A 21,140-nucleotide genomic window follows, 5' to 3' on the forward strand; every position below is an offset into this window, starting at 1 on the left:
TGCAGGCGCGGCGGCTGCAGGCCCGGCTCCGGCGGCCGCGGGCGGGACCGGCCCGGGCCAAGGCCCCCATGGCCGCAGCCGCAGCCGCCGTCGCCGCCGCCGCCCCGGGGGGGAGGAGGACGAGGACGAGGAGGAGGAGGAGGAGGAAGGGGGGGAAGGGGCAGCGCTCAGCGAGGGCGGGCGCTCAGCGGACCCCGGCCCGCACAACGCCGCCGGACATGGTGCGGGGCCGCTGCCCGGGGACACCGCCCCTCCTGCCCCTCCTCCTCCTCCCTCCTCCCTCCTCCTCCTCCTCCCGCACGGCCGGTCCTGCTCCCTCCCGCTCCGGGGCCTCGGCTTCGCGCAAGCGCGTGCACGGCGTCCGCGTCCCCGTGCGCGCCCCCGTCCGGCCCTCCACCCCTCCGTCCCGCCCTAGACCTGCCCCCGCCCCGGAGGGTCACCATTCATGCATGCATGCATGCCTCCCTCCATGCATTCATTCCTCCCTCCATAATAATAATGTTGGTATTTGTTAAGCGCTTACTCTGTGCAGAGCACTGGTCGAAGCGCCCCCGGGAGATAGAGGGTCATCGGATTGTCCCCCGTGAGGCCCCCAGTCTTCATCCCCATTTTGCAGATGAGGGCACTGAGGCCCAGAGGAGCCCAGTGACTTGCCCACAGTCACCCGGCTGATAAGCGGCGGAGCCGAGATAATAATGTTGGTATTTGTTAAGCGCTTACTATGTGCAGAGCACTGGTCTAAGCGCCAGGGTAGATAGAGGGTCATCAGGTGGTCCCATGTGGGGCTCCCAGTCTTCATCCCCATTTTGCAGATGAGGGCACTGAGGCCCAGAGGAGCCAAGTGACTTGCCCACAGTCACACGGCTGACAAGCGGCGGAGCCGGGATGATAATAATAAAAATGTTAGTATTTGTAAAGCGCTTACTATGTGCAGAGCACTGTTCTAAGCGCTGGGGTAGGTACAGGGTAATCAGGTTGTCCCACGTGAGGCTCACAGTTAATCCCCATTTTACAGATGAGGTAACTGAGGCACAGAGAAGTTAAGTGACTTGCCCCCGGTCACACAGCTGACAAGTGGCAGAGCCGGAATTCGAATCCATGACCTCTGACTCCCAAGCCCGGGCTCTTTCCACTGAGCCACGCTGCCTCTCTAACGTTGGTATTTATTAAGCGCTTACTATGTGCAGAGCACTGGCCTAAGCGCCGGGGGAGATAGAGGGTAATCAGGTGGTCCCCCGTGAGTCTCCCAGTCTTCATCCCCATTTTGCAGATGAAGGCACTGAGGCCCAGAGAAGCCGAGTGACTTGCCCACAGTCACACAGCTGACAAGTGACAGAGCCAGGATAATGATAATAATAATGTTGGTATTTGTTAAGCACTTACTCTGTGCAGAGCACTGTTCTAAGCGCCGGGGTAGATAGAGGGTAATCAGGTTGTCCCACGAGGGGCTCCCAGTCTTCATCCCCATTTTGCAGATGAGGGCACTGAGGCACAGAGAAGCCAAGTGACTTGCCCACGGTCACACAGCTGACAAGTGGCAGAGTCGGGATTCGAACCCACTACCTCTGACTCCCAAGCCCAGGCTTTTTCCACTGATCCACGCTGTTTCTCAGAATGTTGGTATTTGTTAAGCACTTACTCTGTGCAGAGTGCTCATGTGCAGCGCTATGTGCAGAGCACTGTTCTAAGCGCTGGAGTAGCTACAGGGTCATCAGGTTGTCCCCCGTGAGGCTCACAGTCTTCATCCCCATTTTCCAGATGAGGGCACTGAGGCCCAGAGAAGTGAAATCTCTTGCCCACGGTCACACAGCTGACAAGTGGCAGAGGGGGACTCGAACCGATGACCTCTGACTCCCAAGCCCAGGCTCTCCATCCATCCAATCGTATTTAGTGAGCTCTTCCAGTGCGCAGAGCCCTGCGCTAAGCGCTTCAAATGGACGATTCGGCAATAGAGACCATCCCTGCCCAACGACGGGCTCACTGTCTCCTCCCCTCGACCCTCCTTAGGGCACAGTGTCTGCCACATAGTAAGCGCTGAACAACTACCCTGATTATCATTATCGTTATTATTACTATTAGGAGCGGGGAATGCGTCTGCTGATCCTTAGACTGGGAGCCCGTCATTGGGCAGGGATGGTCTCTATCTGTTGCCGGATTGTCCATTCCAAGCGCTTAGTACAGGGCTCTGCACCTAGTAAGCGCTCAATAAATACCATCAAATGAATGAATGATCCTGCCGCATCGTACCCACCCAAGCGCTTGGTACAGCGTTCTGCACCCAGTAAAAGCTCAGCTCACTCTGTCGTATTTATTGAACGCTCACTGGGTGCGGAAGCACCGTACTAAGCGCTTGGGAAAGCACGATATCACAGTATGAGTTGTTTGGATGTCTGTCTCTCCCCCACCTTCTAGACGGTGAGCTCGTTGTGAGGAGGGATTGCCTCTCTTCGTTGCTGAATTGTACTTTCCAAGCGCTTAGTCCAGTGCTCGGCACACAGTCAGCGCTCAATAAATATGATTGAATGAATGAATGCTCTGCACACAGTAAGCGCTCAATAAATACGATCGAATGATATAAGAGACACATTCCCCACTCGCAACGAGCTTACAGTCTCCATCAGTTGGTTGATGACCGATTTCGAGGCCATTTGCTCCTTTCTTCCTGCTGAGGCAAAATGGTCCCTCTCAGGGGTCAGTCGGGACCCCCACCCCCGGTTATTTTAAACCCTTCAGTGACAACAGGAGGGTGATGTCCGATCCTGTGGGTGCACAGCGTCACCCCGACAGTGCTTGGCACATAGTAAGCGCTTAACGAAAACCATCATCCTCATCCTCGGCTGCAGGGACGCCATGGTTCCCGGCAGACCCACAGCATGAGAAGCAATGCGGCCTAGTAGTAATAATAAGAATAATAATAATTATGGTATTTGTTAAGCACTTACTATGTGCTGAGCACTATTGTAAGCGCTGGGGCAGATATAGGGTATTCAGATTGTCCCACATGGGGCTCACGTATTTTTAATCCCCATTTTTACAGATGAGGTAACTGAGGCACAGAGAATAATATTAATAATAATGTTGGTATTTGTTAAGCGCTTACTATGTGCCGAGCACTGTTCTAAGCGCTGGGGTAGATACAGGGCAATCGGGTTGTCCCACGTGAGGCTCACAGTTAATCCCCATTTTACAGATGAGGTAACTGAGGCACAGAGAAAGTTAAGTGACTTGCCCAAGGTCACACAGCAGACAAGTGGTGGAGCCGGAATTAGAACCCATGACCTCTGACTTCCAAGCTCGTGCTCTTAGTAGATGGAGCAGAGAGGCCTGGGAGTCAGAAGGTTCTAATCCAGCTTCACCACTTGCCTGCTGTGTGACCTGATACAAGCCACTTCACTTCTCTGTGCCTCAGCTCCCTCACCTGCGTAATGGGGATGAAGACTGTGGGCCCCTGCATGGGACCACCTGATGACCTTGTATCTACCCCCAGAGCGTAGAACAGTGCTTGGCACATAGTAAGCGCTTAAGAAATACCAACATTATTAGATGGGAGAAGGGGGGCCAGCAGAGGCCTGTCCCTGGCCAGTCTGGGCCACTTCGGGGGCAGAAGACAGAGTAGTCCCACAGCCAACAACCAGCAGTGGGCCAAGAGGAAGAAAGGATATGACAGTCTTAATCCCAAGCTGAAGAGATTCTCCTTCCTGGCCTTTTCCAGAAATTCCTCACGGACGGGGAACGCGTCTACCAAGTCTACTGCATCGTACTTTCCCAACTGCTTAGTACAGTGCTCAATAAATATAAATTGCTGCCACCGGCACCCAGAGAAAAGGAGGGACAGCCCTTCTTGGAAGAACAGGGAGGTTCTCATACCTTAGAAATTGCCCCTTTGCTCTCACGGTTTAGATGATCCACACACGGGCCTCATTAAGAGTAGGGGTGTCCGCCTTCCACAAACACCGGACAATCTGAGAGGGCCGCAGGGTGACCGCTGGGAAGCAGAACAGAAAGGCGAGGAGCTCGCCACGTGGGGTGGAGCGTGGCCCAGTGGCTAAATTCGAGGGTTTGCTCCGTGTATGTTTTGGGGCCCAGGCTGAGCCGGCTTTAGAGTGATTGATAGATGTACAACGGGGATGGAATACCTGTTTTCCTTCCACCTTGGACCGTGAGTCCCCTGTGGGACAGGGACCCGCGTCGGATCTAATCACCTCGTAACTCCTCCGGCACCGAGTGGAGTCCGGCCCATAGCAAACGCTGAACAACTACCACAGTCATTAGATTTTTGTGTAGCATGCGGGCCTTGAGTGCATCACGCTAGCTCGTCGGACGGCAACTCTTGGAGGGCGAAGGTCAGGACCCATGAGACCGAGACTGTGAACACCGCAGAGGGACCGGGACCGTTTCCAGTTTCCACTTCTGTATCCGCTCCCAGTGCTTAATAGAGTGCCCTGCCCCTACTGAGCGCTTAACAAATACCATTATTAATACCGGAGAGCAGCCGGGCAATAGGGAACGTGTCCGTTTATGATCAAAGTGTCCTCTCCCAAGTGCTCAGTACAGTGTTCCGCACCCAGTAAGCACTCAATAAATACGGCTGTCCGGCTGACAGGAAGAGGGATGATCAGGCCCATGACCAGTGCTTAAAACCATCAAGAAGTCAGACATTCCCACACCAAGATCTCGGTCGCACGTCTCCTCCGGCTCCAACCCGCCCAGTAGCACGGGATCGGCCGCTGCAGCCTCCGGGCCGCAGAAACAAACCCATTCGGTGCAGCGGGGAATGAAAGACAAGAAAAGGGGGTCCCGGTGCTCCCTGGGGTGGAGAGGATCGGAAGAAAGCGGGGGCGGGCAGGGGCAGAGTTACCCTTGGCTTCTGGCCAGGTCCCAGCCCTAAATCAGCGTAACCTAGTGGAAAGAACTGGAGCCTGGGGGGTCAGAGGACCTGGGTTCTAATCCCGCTCTGCCGTCCGTCTGCTGTGTGACCTGGGACGTGTCACTTCACTGGGCCTCAGTTCCCTCCTCTGTAAAATGGGGATTAAGACTATGAGCCCCACGTGGGATCTGGGATGTGTCCAAACTGATGATCTTCTATCTACCCCAGCGCTTACAGTACAGTGCCTGGCACATAGTAAGCGCTTAAATGCCGTTAAAAAAGATTAAAAAAAAGGGCAACGGCAGGAGAAAGGCCGAGAAGGAGGTGAGCCTGAGGAATAGGCGAGGAAGATCTGTGAGAGGAGGAGGAGGAGGAGGAGGAGGAGGAGGAGGAAGAGGAGGGCGGTGGCAGCTCAGGTAGCCCGGGACAAACACCACGTTTATTTCACAGACACTGAGATCAGGGTTGGGGCACCGGCTTACAAACAGCAGCACACGCAGGCAGAGACGCCCCCCCCCCCCCCACTTCCCCACCCCGCCCCTCCCCCGGGACCACGGTCATAGGTGGCGCCTCTGCAGGGGGCGGACAGCAACTCGTAGGGTGGGGGACACGGGTTATGTACACGAGGAAGTCAGGCTCCCGTGCGGAGGGCCGGGGTCAGCTGGGCCCAGCCCTCCCCAGGAAACCATAAATAAATATGTACAGGGCCCCCGGGCTTTGAGACAGGTACGCTCCTGTTGGTCGATCCACACCTAGTCGCCCATTTTTACTTTAGAGGTCTGCAAAGGAAGCACAATGGAGAAAGAACAGTCAGGGTGCCAAGCTGGAAGACGAGAGGAGGAAGAGGAGGAGGGGGAACCTCCCTCATGCGGACCACTGCCCTACACCCCCCTCCATATCCAGAGGAATGAGCATTTCCTTGGGATCGTGACCCCTTAGCTCTCCCAGCCTGTGCCAGAAGGATGTTGGGTCCAGGAGTCCCCCACCCTCCTTCTGCCCAGGACAGCCTGTCCTCCCCGCAGTGTCTGCAGGGGGAGGTGGGTTCTAGGACACCACAGATGGATGGCCGGAAGGACCCCTCCGATCCCCGCCACTCGCCTCTGCCCACAGGCAGCCTGGGCTCCACCCTGGTCCAGCGGCCTCCCCGGGGGCACTTCCCCAACCACCCCCAGAGCTGGCAGGCGAGCCGGGGAGAGGGAAGGTGCCCGTCACCTGCAGGATGGCAACGATGACACCGAAGAGGCCGATGGCACTGCCGAAGATCTCCACGATGAGAATCTTGACGAACAGACTGGCATTCTGGGCATCGGCCAGGGCGGCCCCGCTGCCCACGATACCCACGCAGACCCCGCAGAAGAGGTTTGACAGCCCCACGGTGAGGCCGGCGCCAAACATGGAGTAACCTGGGGGAGCAGGGGACCGGGTGTCAGGGCGCTGGAAGGGGGCAGGAGGTCCCCGAGGCCCCGGCCCCCAACCCTGGGCCAACCAGCGCGCTTTCCTGGCCCTCCTGGCCCACTGCTCCCTTTACCGGCATGGTAGTTGCGGCCTCCAATGGTCTCTGGGGTGGTTGCACTGAAGGGCTGCAACAGAGCACAGCAGGATGAGTGGACAGACCTCTAGCCCCTGCCCCCCAGACCACGGCACCCACGCGGAAGAGACAGACTCTCCCCTCTCTGGTCCTCCCTGGGTTCTTAAAAACCTCGTTACAAGAAACCTGTGGCTCTGGGATGGACTCGGCCTCCCCCCACCGACCTCCTTGGCCCCTACAGACCTCTGCCATGTTGCTGATGACGATAGCCATGATGATCCCATAGATGGCCACAGCCTCGCAGAAAATGATGCTGTGGGGGAGACATCGGGTCAGGGAGGGCCCTGGGCACGTTCAGGTGCCGGGACAGCGGCCGGAGAGGAGGTTGGGACACTTGGGGAGATCCCACTTCCACAAGCTCAGGAAAGAGGGGGGGCAGGGCCAGGAAGGCCCTGGGGAAGTTCAGCTGGGTTTAGAGGAGGGAGAAAAGCTGGACGGGACTCAGCACCTCCCCCACCCAGATCTCAACCCCCCGGGGAGGGGCCGCAGAGGGGCCTGCCCTCCTCGCCTCAGGCCCAGCGCTCACCTGACCAGATTCTTGGTCTTGATCCGGGGGGCCTTGACCCCACCCCCTATGATGGAGGAGCCGGTGATGTAGATGCCCCTGAAACAGAAGGGGACGGGCGGGTGAGCGGGGCTCTCGTGCCGCCCTGCTTCCTAGTGACTCAGACCCCCGTGCGGCCAGGTCACCGGGGGGCCTGACTCAGGCGGTCGGAAGTAGAAAGTCTGAGGGGACGGGACTTACCCCCTCCCCACAGCAGAAGATACAGGTCACGCTAACCCTTCAACGGGCCGTGTCCCCTCCCCTTCTCCCCGAAGGAAGCGGGGAGAGGTCGGGCAGAAGTGCCCAGGCTCGGCACTCCCACGGCCACAGTCCGCCCAATTCCGCACTTACCAAGCAGCCCCGACCACAGAGAGGGAGATGGCCAGACCGATGCCCAGATTAGACCACATGAAGGGTGAAGTCTCCGTCAGGAACCTGGGAACGGGAACAGGGAGACATGATGGCGCCTCAGGGGTGGCAAGGAAACCAAGTCTCACCTGGGACTGTGTGTGTGTGCGGGGGGAGGAGGGACACCCTCTGAAAGTCTCCGGCTCCGAGACAGGGTCAGGACACTTCTATTCCCAGAAAACCCACCGACCGGTCGGTGATCCTGGGCCTCCCCAAACTCACTGACGCTTCACCCCCCTCCTCCCCGGTTAATGTTCCGAGACCCGAGGCAATACCCGCAACTGTCCTTCACGCTCCTCTCTCCTTCCATCCCTCTTCCCCATCCCAGGCTCTGAGAGGCAGTTGCCTGGTACAGGAGCGGCTTGAGGGGCAGGGGGTAAGCGGACGGGTCAGGGAGGGTGGAGATGGGAGGTGAATTTCCAGGGGCGTCCGGCGGCTCTCTCTCTGCCCGCTCTCTTACCATGCCACATCGAAGCGGAAACCCAGGTCAAATATCGTGTAGCAGATCCCTGCAAGGCAAGAGCGATGTGTGGGGTGGGGGAAGAGATGAAGGAATTCGACTGACAGGCTCCCCTTCCCCTCTCCCTATGCCACACCCAGATCCTAACTCTGAGGGCCGGAGGGGGGATCACCACCTCCTGGCCACATTCCGCTGGCCAGGCAGCAGGGGTGTGGCCAGGACTGGTGGCGTGTCCAGCCCCGCCGGGCTCCTCGGTCAGCCAGACAGACCTGCCCTCCGGGAGCCGACCCCCAGCCTCTGCAGGCAGCTCTCCCCTCAGGCAGGAACTCTAAGCGGGGGGGTTTTTCCCCCAGCTTTAACGCCCCGCTCTGGGAGGGCTACACCTGACATCGGGCCACCTCGCCAAGTGTGTGTGTGAGGGGGGGAGGGCAGAGAGCTAACAGGAAGCTGGAAATTGGTGGGGGTTGGAAGGAGAAAAGAAGGACAGACCGGAGAGGAAATCTTCCCACACTGCCTCTTTCTCGACCCTGCCCAAGGGGCCTTAAGTCACTGAAGGCCACTCTCCCATCCAGCCGGGAAAGGGTTGGAACCTTCCCCCACCCCCGCCGTACTCCCCAACCCTGTGGCCGCGAGACTCGGGACTCCCGCTCGGAGTTTGGGGACCCAACCCAACTCCGAGCCAGCAGGGAAACCCCTGCCTGCCGACCAGGTGCCCCTTTCCCCCCGCCCTACCATGACCTCCTGGGTGCCCTTGGGAACAATCCTTTTTGGGCTCTTGAATCCACAGGAATAGTAATAGGAGTATAATTTATTGAACACCCATCTGCTGCAATGCACAGCAGTATTAGGCACTTGGGAATAAAGAGAGAAGAAAAACTGTCCCACTCCCAGGACACAAGGAGCTCCCACTCTAATGGGCGCTGCCCCGGCTCTCTTTCAAACTCTTGTCTGTTCTTGTTGAACAGAGCCTTCAGTAAGTGAAGCAGCATGGCGTAGTAGAGAGAGCACAGGCCTGGGAGTCAGAAGGTCATGAGTTCTAATCCCTGCTCCGCCACTTGTCAGCTGTGTGACCTTGGGCAAATCATTTCTCTGTGCTCAGTTCCCTCACCTGTAAAATGGGGATTGAGACTGTGAGCCCCCCGCGGGACAGGGACTGTGTCCAACCTGATTTGCTTGGACCTGCCCCAGCGCTTAGTACAGTGCCTGGCACACAGTAAGCGTTTAAACAAACGCCATAATTATTATTATTATTTAGCCTGTCCATATCTACCCCGGTGGTCAGAGCGGCAACGCAGGACGTGTCCCAGCGCAGGAACAGAGAGCAGAGGTGACCTTGATGTCGGAAAGGCCCACTGTCGTGGCTGGCTACCACCCCTCCCCAGTCCCCAGCCCCGTCTTGATGGGGCCAGAATTACTGTTTGGGAGTCACGGAAGGGACCCGGCTCAGCCGGGACCGGCTGGTTTGAGCTACTTGGGCTGGGAGACGGCACACCGTCCCGGGTTGAGGGGCTCTGTTTACCCAAAACACTGGGAGAAGAAGGGAAGGGGGGCTCGCCGCTTCCAACCCCACCCATCACAGCTCAGGCGCCGGGCAGAAGCCGAGGGTTGGGGGAAGGGCGGCGCATGAAGAGAGAAGCAAAAAGAGCCTGAAGGAGGGACAGTCTAGGCGCTGAGGGCCCACGGCCGCACAAAACGGGAACCGAGGCTGTTCCAGGGTTACAACACGCACCCCACTTCCTCCTGCAGCCAGTCACTGCTCACGCAGGAAAATGGGGTCACTTGGTCTTTCAGGGGCCCCCTCTCCGCCCAAGTGGGACGTCGAGTTGCAGGGGGGCGGGGGGAATGATGCTTAACGGAGTAGCTGGAACCAAGCCAGGGAGTGGGATGGTGGAGGGAGAGGGAGTTGGAAACCAGTACAGGCTCTGGCAGGTGACTCACGCCGGGCCCAACCTCTGCTTCCTCTCAGAAGCAGCTGGGAAAGGGCCCCGACTGTGGGAGTCAGGGGATCGGGGTTCCAATCATGACTACCTCCTGACCTCAATCCTCTTGTCCCCAGGTACACAGAAAGGGTGGGGGGGGGGCTCCAGGCACCCCTGCAAAAAAAAATTCCCCCAACCGACGCTGGTCATTTGCAATCTGGAGGGGCAACTCTGCTCTTGTGCACGAGACCTGGGGGGGTGCGGGGCCTCCCTCCTTGGCCCACTGGGGGGTAAAGACGGGAAATCCGTCTCTGTTGCCGAATTGTACATTCCAAGCGCTTAGTACAGCGCTCCGCCCATACTAGTGAATGAATACTATCGAATGAATGAATAAAGGAGCGGAGAGGATGAGGGTCCGGAGCCCAGAGTCTCTCTCGGAGGGTGCTCGGGCCCTGGAGCTGGAAGACTGAGCGTTAATCCGAACTGAACCCGTATTAGGCCCATCTCTGGCCTCCTTATCGTTAGATGCAGGTCGACGGGGCAACTCTCCACCACGCTCTGCCCGCTGGGACCGGCAGCGTGGCCCGGGCCCGACACCCGTCCCCTCCATCCGCCGCTGGACACGGCCAGGCAGGTGTCCCTTCTGCGGCCGCGGGCCCCGGTCCGGGCCCGGAGGTCCGGGGCGACCTCCCGGGAAACGGGACCAACTGGCCGCCGGCCCCAAAGCGCCAGGCCCGCACTGGGGGGGTGGTGACACCCGGCGCCCCGACCCTGCCCGTCCTCTCCCGGCCTGCTCGGTCGGACCCCCGCATCCCACCTCCTCCCCAACCTCGATCCTGCCGGGACAGTCAGCCCCGCCCCCCCCCTCCCCCAGGCCGGTTAATCAGAGCCGCACCCCCCTCCCCCCGGACCGGTCAACCAGATCAGCACCCCTCCCGGCCCGGTTACCCGGATCTGCCCTCCCCCTCGGTTATCCGGATCTGCCACCCCGGCCCGGTTATCTAGATCTGCCCCGCCCCCCACGGGGGCTCGGTTATCCGAATCCGCACCCCCCCTCCACCCGCCCGGTTATCCGAATCCTCTCCTCGGGGCCGCTTATCCGGACCCCCCCCCCCGGGCCCTCTTATCCGGATCCGCACCCCCTCCCTCGGCCCTGTCAATCGCAACAACACCCCCATCCCCCGGTCCGGTTAATAAGATCCGGCCCCGCACCCCCCCCCGGTTATCCGCACCCCCCCGCCCCCGGTCCGGTTATCCGCACCTCCCCCGGGGCCGCTTATCCGCACCCCCCGCCCCCGGTTAACTGGATCGACACCCCCCTCCCCGGGCCCGCTTATCCGGATCCGCACCCCTCCCCCCCAATCCGGTTAATAAGATCCGGCTCCGCATCCCCCCCGGTTATCCGGACCCGCACCCCCCCCCCTTTTCCCCCGGCCCGATTATCCGACCCCACCGGCCCGGTTATCCGGCCCCGCAGCCTTCCCCCCCCCCCCCGCCCCCGGGCCGGTTAATGGCCGTCCCCCGCCCTCACCCACGACCAGCAGGCAGGTCCAGAAGGCCCCGGAGACCCCGGAGTAGAGCAGCGCCAACCCGGACATGATGGCGAGACGAGACGGGCCGGGGCGGCAGGGAAGGACCGGACCCGACCGGCCCCTCCCTCCGCAGGGGTCACCTGACCGCCGCGACGACGCCCCACGTGACCCCCCCCGCCCCACGTGACCCGTCGGGGCCTGCCCGGGGGGGGGGGCGGGAGGGGGACCGCCCCTGAAAGATAACAATAATAAGAATAATGATGGTGTTTGTTCAGCTCCTACTAGGTGCCAAGCACTGTTCTAAGCGCTGGGGGGGGAGACAAGGTGATCAGGGGGTCCCACTTGAGGCTCACGGTCTTCATTCCCCCTTTAATAGTAATAATAATAATAATAATCATGGTGTTTGTTAAGCTCCTACTAGGTGCCAAGCACTGTTCTAAGCGCTGCGGGGGAGACAAGGTGATCAGAGCGTCCCACTTGAGGCTCACGGTCTTCATTCCCCCTTTAATAGTAATAATAATAATAATAATGGTGTTTGTTCAGCTCCTACTAGGTGCCAAGCACTGTTCTAAGCGCTGGGGGGGAGATACAAGGTGATCAGGGGGTCCCACTTGAGGCTCACAGTTTTCATTCCCCCTTTAATAATAATAATAATAATAATAATGGTGTTTGTTCAGCTCCTACTAGGTGCCAAGCACTGTTCTAAGCGCTGGGGGGGAGATACAAGGTGATCAGGGGGTCCCACTTGAGGCTCACGGTCTTCATTCCCCCTTTAATAGTAATAATAATAATAATAATGGTGTTTGTTAAGCTCCTACTAGGTGCCAAGCACTGTTCTAAGCGCTGGGGGGGGAGACAAGGTGATCAGGGGGTCCCTCTTGAGCTCACGGTCTTCATTCCCCCTTTAATAATAATAATAATAATAATAATGGTGTTTGTTCAGCTCCTACTAGGTGCCAAGCACTGTTCTAAGCGCGGGGGGGGGGAGACAAGGTGATCAGGGGGTCCCACTTGAGGCTCACGGTCTTCATTCCCCCTTTAATAGTAATAATAATAATAATAATCATGGTGTTTGTTAAGCTCCTACTAGGTGCCAAGCACTGTCCTAAGCTCTGGGGGGGAGAAAGGTGATCAGGGGGTCCCACTTGAGGCTCACAGTCTTCATTCCCCCTTTAATAGTAATAATAATAATAATAATGGTGTTTGTTAAGCTCCTACTAGGTGCCAAGCACTGTTCTAAGCGCTGGGGGGGGAGACAAGGTGATCAGGGGGTCCCACTTGAGGCTCACGGTCTTCATTCCCCCTATAATAGTAATAATAATAATGGTGTTTGTTCATTCATTCATTCATTCATTCAATAGTATTTATTGAGCGCTTACTATGTGCAGAGCACTGTACTAAGCGCTTGGGATGAACAAGTCGGCAACAGATAGAGACGGTCCCTGCCGTTTGACGGGCTTACAGTCTAATCGGGGGAGACGGACAGACAAGAACAATGGCACTAAACAGCGTCAAGGGGAAGAACATCTCGTAAAAACAATGGCAACTAAATAGAATCGAGGCGATGTACAATTCATTAACAAAATAAATAGGGTAACGAAAATATATACAGTTGAGCGGACGGGTACAGTGCCGTGGGGATGGGAAGGGAGAGGGGGAGGAGCAGAGGGAAAAGGGGAAAATGAGGCTTTAGCTGCGGAGAGGTAAAGGGGGGATGGCAGAGGGAGTAGAGGGGGAAGAGGAGCTCAGTCTGGGAAGGCCTCTTGGAGGAGGTGATTTTTAAGTAAGGTTTTGAAGAGGGAAAGAGAATCAGTTTGGCGGAGGTGAGGAGGGAGGGCGTTCCGGGACCGCGGGAGGACGTGACCCAGGGGTCGACGGCGGGATAGGCGAGACCGAGGGACGGCGAGGAGGTGGGCGGCGGAGGAGCGGAGCGTGCGGGGTGGGTGGTGGAAAGAGAGAAGGGAGGAGAGGTAGGAAGGGGCGAGGTGATGGAGAGCCTCGAAGCCTAGAGTGAGGAGTTTTTGTTTGGAGCGGAGGTCGATAGGCAACCACTGGAGTTGTTTAAGAAGGGGAGTGACATGCCCAGATCGTTTCTGCAGGAAGATGAGCCGGGCAGCGGAGTGAAGAATAGACCGGAGCGGGGCGAGAGAGGAGGAAGGGAGGTCAGAGAGAAGGCTGACACGGTAGTCTAGCCGGGATATAACGAGAGCCCGTAATAGTAAGGTAGCCGTTTGGGTGGAGAGGAAAGGGCGGATCTTGGCGATATTGTAGAGTTTGTTCAGCTCCTACTAGGTGCCAAGCACTGTTCTAAGCGCTGGGGGGGAGATACAAGGTGATCAGGGGGTCCCACGGGGGCTCACAGTCTTCATTCTCCCTTTTGAGGTCACTGAGGTACAGGGAAGTAATAATAATAACAATAATAGTAATTATTATAATGGTATTTGTTCAGCACCTACTATGCGCCAAGCACTGTTCTAAGCGCTGGGGGGAGATGCAAGGTCTCCAGTTTGTCCCACGTGGGGCTCACGGTCTTCATTCCCCTTCTGAGATCACTGAGGCACAGGGAAGTAATAATAATAACAATAATAATGGTATTTGTTAAGCGCCTACTATGTGCCAAGCATTGGTCTAAGCGCTGGAGGGAGATACAAGGTGATCAGGGGGTCCCACGTGGGGCTCACAGTTTTCATTCCCCCTTTCGAGGTCACTGAGGCACAGGGAAGTAATAATAATAATAATAATGGTATTTGTTAAGTGCCTACTATGTGCCAAGCATTGTTCTAAGCGCTGGAGGGAGATACAAGGTGATCAGGGGGTCCCACGTGGGGCTCACAGTTTTCATTCCCCCTTCTGAGGTCACTGAGGCACAGGGAAGTAATAATAGTAACAATAATAATAATAATAATAATAATGGTATTTGTTCAGCACCTACTACGTGCCAAGCACTGTTCTAAGCGCTGGGGGGAGATGCAAGGTCACCAGGTTGGCCCACGTGGGGCTCACAGTCTTCATTCCCCCTTTCGAGGTCACTGAGGCACAGGGAAGTAATAATAATAATAATAATGGTATTTGTTACGCACCTACAATGTGCCAAGCACTGTTCTAAGAGCTGGGGGGGAGATACAAGGTGATCAGGTTGTCCCACGTGGGACTCACAGTCTTCATTCCCCCTTTTGAGGTCACTGAGGCACAGGGAAGTAATAATAATAACAATAATGATGGCAGTTATTAAGCACTTACTATGTGCAAATAGTTTGTAAAATCTGTCAAATGGGGATGAAGACTGGGAGCCTCACGTGGGACAACCTGATGACCCTGTATCTCCCTCAGCGTTTAGAACAGTGCTCTGCACATCGTCAGCGCGTAACAAATACCACCGTTATTATTATTATTTTTCCCAGTTTGTCACTGAGACTGAGCCCCAGAAGTTAAATACATCTGGTCACCTTCAGCATCTTTCTCAATGCCAAGTCCTGACCTGAGTGGGCCCGAGTCAAATGCCATAAAAATACCAAACACACACAGAAAAAGGTTCCAACCCCGGAGGAGCCCGGAGTCCCGTCGAGGAAGAAGAACTTAAAAAGATGCAGATGTGATTTCACTGACCATTCATTCACTCAGTACTATTTATTGTGCGCTTACTCTGTGCAGAGCACTGTACTAAGCGCTTAGAATGGACAATTGGGCAACAGAGACCATCCCTGCGCAGTGACGGTCTCACACTCCACGCAGAAGCAGCGTGGCTCAGTGGCAAGAGCATGGGCTTGGCAGTCGGAGGTCATGGGTTCGAATCCCTGTTCTGCCACTTGTCAGCTGTGGGACTGGGGGCAAGTCACTTCACTTCTCTGGGCCTCAGTGACCTCCTCTGGAAAATGGGGATGAAGACTGTGAGCCCTACGTGGGACCACCCGATGCCCCTGTGTCTCCCCAGCGCTTAGGCCAGTGCTCTGCACAGAGTAAGCGCTTAACAAATACCAACATTATTATTATCACCCTCTACCTCAGCGCTTAGAACAGTGCTTTGCACATAATGTGCAGATAGTAAGTGCTTAACCAATACCAACATTTTGGGGTTTTTTTTTTCCACTGCTCTGGGCCTCAGTCATCTCATCTGGAAAATGGGGATGGAGACCACCTGACGACGTGGCATCCACCCCAGCGCTTAGAACAGTGCTTTGCTCATCGTGAGTGCTTAACAAATGCCGTCATTCCGTATCGACCTTGGAAGGCCAACGAGTCCCAGGGTTCTGCCCGGTGCCCGATGACGTCAGCAGCGAGGCCACGCCCCCCGGATGGGACAGGCGCCTCTGCGGAACTACAATGCCCACAGGCCCCCGCGCGGCCCTTCCGCCTCCTATTGGCCGCCTCATTCGTCGGGGGCCGGTGATTGGTTCCCGCAGCCCCGTGGCGGGAGGGGGCGGGACCTAGGGGAGGGGCGGGCGCCGATTGGCCGGATCGCGCCCGGAGACGGGTTCCGATTGGCTGGCTCGCCACGGCCACCGGAAGTGGGGGCGGGAGCCGCCCACGTGGCCGCGGAGCGGGGGTCGCCGCCCGGCTTGGGGACCGTCTCTGGGTAAGAGATCTCCACGGGAGAGACTCTCTCCCCTCCCTCTCCTTGTCCTCCCTCCCCGCCTGGACTGTGGCTCTTTATTAAATAAATGTTGCTATTTGTTCAGCGCCTCCGATGTGCAAGCGTGGCTCGGGGGCAAGAGCCCGGGCTTTGGAGTCCGAGGTCATGGGTTCGAATCCCGCCTCTGCCCCTTGGCAGCCGGGTGCCCGTGGGCCAGTCACTTCTCTGGGCCTCAGTGACCTCATCTGGAAAATGGGGATGAAGACTGGGAGCCCCACGTGGGACGACCTGATGACCCTGGGTCTACCCCAGCGCTTAGAACAGTGCTCCGCACAGAGGAAGCGCTTAAAAAATACCAACATTATCAAAGCACCGTTCTAAGCGCTGGGGGTAGCAAGGTGATCAGCTGTGCGACTGTGGGCCGGTCCCTTCACTTCCCTGGGCCTCAGTGACCTCATCTGGAAAATGGGGATGAAGACTGTGGGCCTCACGTGGGACAAACCGATCACCCTGTAGGAGAAGCAGCGTGGCTCAGTGAGTCGGAGGTCATGGGTTCGAGTCCCAGCTGGGTGACCGTGGGCAAGTCACTTCTCTGGGCCTCAGTGACCTCATCTGGAAAATGGGGATTAAGACTGTGAGCCTCACGTGGGATGGTAAGCGCTTAACAAATACCAACATTATTATGACCCTGTATCTCCCCCAGCGCTTAGAACAGTGCTCTGCACATAGTAAGCGCTTAACAAATACCAACATTATTATTATCTATCCCAGCGCTTAGAACAGTGCTCTGCACGTAATAAGCGCTTAACAAATACCGACATTATTTTTATTATTCATTCCCATTTTACAGATGAGGGAACTGATAGATCTTGCAGTCCACTCTGACCCCCCCCACCCCCCAAACCTTCTCTGTCCTAGGTCTGGAGTTCGTTTTTCTAGATTCATTTATTCAATAGTATTTATTGAGCGCTTACTATGTGCAGAGACTGTATGCCCGTCAAACGGCAGGGACTGTCTCTATCTGTTGCCGACTTGTTCATCCCAAGCGCTTAGTACAGTGCTCTGCACATAGTAAGCGCTCAATAAATACTATTGAATGAATGAATGAGCAGTGTACTAAGTGCTTGGAATGTACAGTTCGGCAACAGATAGTAATAATGTTGGTATTTGTTAAGCGCTTACTATGTGCAGAGCACTGGTCTAAGTGCTGGGGTAGACACAGGGTCATCAGGTGGTCCCACGTGAGGCTCACAGTCTTCATCCCCATTTTACAGATGAGGTCACGGAGGCACTGAGAAGTGACTTGCCCACAGTCACGGAGCCGGGATTCGAACCCATGACCTCTGCCTCCCAAGCCGGGGCTCTTTCCACTGAGCCACGCTGCTTCCCCAGACGGAGACGATCCCTGCCCGTCGACGGGCTTACGGTCTAACAGGGGCCCCTCTCCCGCTCGCCCCACCTGACCTCGCCTTTCTCCCCCGACAGCGCCGGGCCGAGCCATGGAGTCGGTGTTCAGCAGCCCCGGGGAGGCCGCGCTCAAGCGGGAAGCGGGGGCCGCGGGGGCCCTCACTCCCTCGGAGGAGCTGGACGAGGCCTACGAGCTGGAGCGGGTCAGCGGCTTCGTGCGGGACAACCGGTGTGAGCGGGTGAGTCCGGGGAGGGGCGGGCCGGCGGGCGAGGGGGGAGAGGAAGGGACGGGATTCGGGAGAGAGAGGAAGCCCGGCTAAGGGCTTGGGCCGAAAAATCAGGAATCCGGCTTGGTCTGGGAGGGCAACGCGGAGTCACAGGTAAAATCAGAGCCCTGCCAGACGCCGGAGACCCAGCACCCTTACCGAGCGCCTGTAATTTTTTTTGAGTGTGGTATTTAAGTGCCACGTGCCAAAGACTAAGCGCTGGGGTGAGTACAGTTGGGTTGGACGCAGTCCCCGTCCCCTATGCGGCTCACAGTTTTAGGCCGGGGGGTGGGGGTGGGGGAAGAATGGTCCCCATTGATAGATGAGGAGACCGAGGCACAGAGAAGTTAAGCGACTCACCCGAGGTCACACGGCAGGCAAGTGGCGAAATGCGCCGGGGAGGGCTCGGTGGTCAGAAGACGCGATTCCTGCCTTCAAGGAACTCCAAATTAATAATGTTGGTATTTGTTAAGCGCTTACTATGTGCAGAGCACTGTTCTAAGCGCTGGGGTAGATACAGGGTAATCAGGTCGTCCCACGCGAGGCTCACGGTTAATCCCCATTTTACAGATGAGGTAACTGAGGCACAGAGAAGTCAAGTGACTTGCAGGGGAGACGTGCTGAAATGAATTGCACACATAAGGGACTGGTCTGAGTACCCAGGGCTCAGATGGCTCGGAAGGGCCGAGGTGGCAGGGGCACGGGACGAGGGGGTCGGAGTCCCAGAGGACGGCGGGGCTTCAGGTGCGGTGTCCAGTACAGCGTCCGGCGCCTAGTAAGCTCTTAAATACCATCGCTATCATCATCACGTCCAGTTTCTCCCGGGGCCGGCCAGAGGCCCTCACCGCCGCTGGCGGTCGGCCCTTCGCCTCCGCGGAAGTAAAAGACGCACCTAAGGGCGTCATACAGGTCACGTGGCGTCCGGGCCGACCCCGGGGAGTCCCCGGCCGGATCCCCGACGCTTCCGCGGCCCTCGGCGTCGGAGCCCTCGCGTCCCCTCCCGGGAGTCGGGGACGCCGCCTCGGAACCGCAGAGCTCGGCGGGCGGGGCGCCGAAGGTGAAAATACGGGACGTGGAGGGTTCCGGTCCGGTAGCGGGACCGGCCAGGGGACAGACCGGTTGAGAAAGAGACGTGGACCGGGGGCGGGGGGGGGGTCACCGGGGGGGGGGGGGGGTCACCGTGCCGGGGTATCTATCAGGTGGCGCTGCAGTTCCCCGATGAGCTGCTGGGGGACGCCGGGGCCGTGGCCGCCAAGCTGGAGGACCTCACGGGAGCCAAGATGTTCATCCTCGGGGACACGCCGTACGGCAGGTGCGGAGGGGCCGCCCGGTCGTGGGGGTCGGATGGGAGGGGCGGCGGGGAGGCCGTGGCCCCCCGACCGCTCAGGGTTCCTCGTCCGCCCCCCGCAGCTGCTGTGTGGACGCGGTAGGGGCGGAGCAGGCGGGAGCCCAGGCCCTGGTCCACTTCGGTCCAGCCTGCCTCAGCACGCCCGCCCGCCCGCCGCCCGCGGCGTTCGTCTTCGGCCGCCGGCCGGTGGACCTGGATCACTGCGCGGCCGCCTTCCGTGAGGCGCACGTGGACCCCTGGGCCCCAGTGGTCCTCCTGAGCGAGCCCGCCTGCGCCCATGCCCTCGGTGAGCTGGGGGAGCTTCGGCCTGGGGGGCCGGGGGGGAGACGGGCTGGAGGAGGCCCCCCCCTCACCCCCTCCCCTCTCTCTCCAGAGCCCCTGGCGTCCAGGCTGCGTGCGGCGTACCCAGAGGTGGTGGTGTCGCGGCCGGCCCTGCCCCTCCCGCCGGGGGCCGCGGCGCCCGAGGAGCTGGAGCGGCTGGGCCGCCGCTTCCCCCTTCCCTCGGGGCGGCGGCTGGAGGAGTACGGGGGCTTCTACGTGGGAGGCGGGGCGGACGGAGACGGGGGACCCGACCTGACTCGTCTGCTTCTGGGCTGGTCCCCCGACCGGCCCTTCTCCTCCTGCCACCCGAGCACGGGGCGGGCACGGGATGAGGGCCCGCGGGCGGCCAGGGCCCGAGCCCGGCGCCGCCACCTGGTGGAGCGGGCCCGGGCCGCCCGGACGGTGGGGCTGCTGGTGGGCACGCTGGGCGTGGCCGGGCACCGCGAGGCCCTGGCCCACCTGAAGGCGCTGGCCCGGGCCGCCGGCAAACAGACCTACACCCTGGCCCTGGGCCGACCCAACCCCGCCAAGCTGGCCAACTTCCCCGAGGTGGACGTGTTCGTGCTGCTGGCGTGCCCCCTGGGTCCCCTGCGGCCCCCGCCCCCCGGGGGCTTCTACCGCCCCCTGGTCACCGCCTACGAGCTGGAGGCCGCCTGCAACCCGGCCCGGGACCTCGCCGACCCCTACCTCACACACTTCGGGGAGCTGCTGCCCGGTGAGCCCACCCCCGGAGGCCGCGGGCGGTGGGGGGTGAGGGAGGCCCGGCGCGAGGCCGGGCCGGGACCGTCCGTCTCTGTCACCTTCCCTCCAGACTCCCCGTTCCACGTGCCGCCGCCGCCCGAGGACTCAGACCAGTGGGAGGTCCCGGATGTGTCCCTCATCACCGGGGAGCCGCGGCCCACCCCGGCCCGGGCCCCGCCGCCCCCCCCGGGCCCCGGAAGCGGCGCGGTGACCCCGAGGGCCCAACTGCCTCTGGTTGAGAGCAGCGCTGCAGGTTTCGACCCCTTCCTTTCCCTCCCCCGTCTACCGACCGGGGAGGGCTCGGGCCCGCTCGGTCCCCACTCGGGTTGGGGGGCATCCCCGGAGGTGGGGGAGGTCGGGGGCTGAATCCCGGGGGGGGGGCCCCCCTCCCCTGAGCTCCTCCCTCCTCCCCCCCGCAGCCTCGTTCCTGAGCACCCGCAGCTGGCGGGGGCTGGAGCCCCAGCTGGGCCAGACGCCCGCGACGGGGGCCGTGGCCGGCCGCCGGGGCATCGCCGTTGCCTACGAGGACGAGGCCAACGGCTGAACACGCGGACGGGCCCCTCTAGGCGCGGAGGCCGGCGGCCCACCGGGGACCCGCGGCCAAGTGGACCCGAGGCCCGTCATCCTCCCGGGCCCAGAGCCCCCGGCCGGCGTGCGGCTCCTCCCCTCGGAGGCAGCCCGGACGCGGACCAGGACGTGGGCAAGCGGGCCACCCCCGCCGCGTGGCGGGGATCACAGTTGACTGCGAAGAGGAGGGACGGGGAGAGGGAGGCATCAACCTTAAAGCGAGCCTCGTGTGCTCCGTCCAGTGTCGGGTGTTTTCTGGTTTTTGTGGGCCGGGGAGCGACAGGGAAGGGCCGGGGCGTGGCTCAGGGGAACGAGCACGGGCTTGGGAGTCAGAGGTCACGGGTCCGAATCCCGGCTCTGCCGCTTGTCAGCTGTGTGACTGTGAGCGAGTCACTTCTCTGTGCCTCAGTTCCCTCATCTGTAAAACGGGGATTAAGACGGTGAGCCCCACGTGGGACGACCTGATTACCGGTGTCTACCCCGGCGCTTAGAACGGTGCTCTGCACATAGTAAGCGTTTAACAAATACCAACGTTATTATTAAAACCTCGGAGGAGCAGGATCGTGAGCTGGGGAACAGCTCCATGCCCCAGGACCCCCAAC

General features: G+C 59.3%; 2 protein-coding genes across 2 annotated transcripts; one reads left to right on the forward strand and one right to left on the reverse strand.

The window, feature by feature from the left end:
- Positions 1 to 5,284: 5,284 nt before the first annotated feature.
- On the reverse strand, positions 5,285 to 11,461 carry ATP6V0B (ATPase H+ transporting V0 subunit b). Its single transcript, XM_029082940.2, has 8 exons — positions 11,318 to 11,461; positions 7,868 to 7,916; positions 7,351 to 7,434; positions 6,982 to 7,059; positions 6,639 to 6,708; positions 6,396 to 6,447; positions 6,080 to 6,270; positions 5,285 to 5,646 (listed from the first exon to the last, which is right to left on the reverse strand). Exons 1-8 carry the CDS (start codon positions 11,382 to 11,384, stop codon positions 5,620 to 5,622), a joined length of 618 nt encoding a protein of 205 aa, XP_028938773.1. The 5' UTR covers positions 11,385 to 11,461; the 3' UTR covers positions 5,285 to 5,619.
- A 4,370-nt stretch (positions 11,462 to 15,831) lies between these two features.
- Positions 15,832 to 20,782, forward strand: DPH2 (diphthamide biosynthesis 2). Its single transcript, XM_029083035.2, has 7 exons — positions 15,832 to 15,891; positions 17,374 to 17,534; positions 18,761 to 18,873; positions 18,972 to 19,195; positions 19,283 to 19,945; positions 20,042 to 20,224; positions 20,391 to 20,782. The coding sequence occupies exons 2-7, from the start codon at positions 17,388 to 17,390 to the stop codon at positions 20,513 to 20,515; spliced, it is 1,455 nt and encodes a 484-aa protein (XP_028938868.1). The 5' UTR covers positions 15,832 to 15,891; positions 17,374 to 17,387; the 3' UTR covers positions 20,516 to 20,782.
- The last annotated feature ends 358 nt before the right edge of the window (positions 20,783 to 21,140 follow it).

The sequence above is a fragment of the Ornithorhynchus anatinus genome, chromosome 18 (genome assembly GCF_004115215.2).
Source record: "Ornithorhynchus anatinus isolate Pmale09 chromosome 18, mOrnAna1.pri.v4, whole genome shotgun sequence".
In the NCBI taxonomy this organism is placed as follows: Eukaryota; Metazoa; Chordata; class Mammalia; order Monotremata; family Ornithorhynchidae; genus Ornithorhynchus; species Ornithorhynchus anatinus.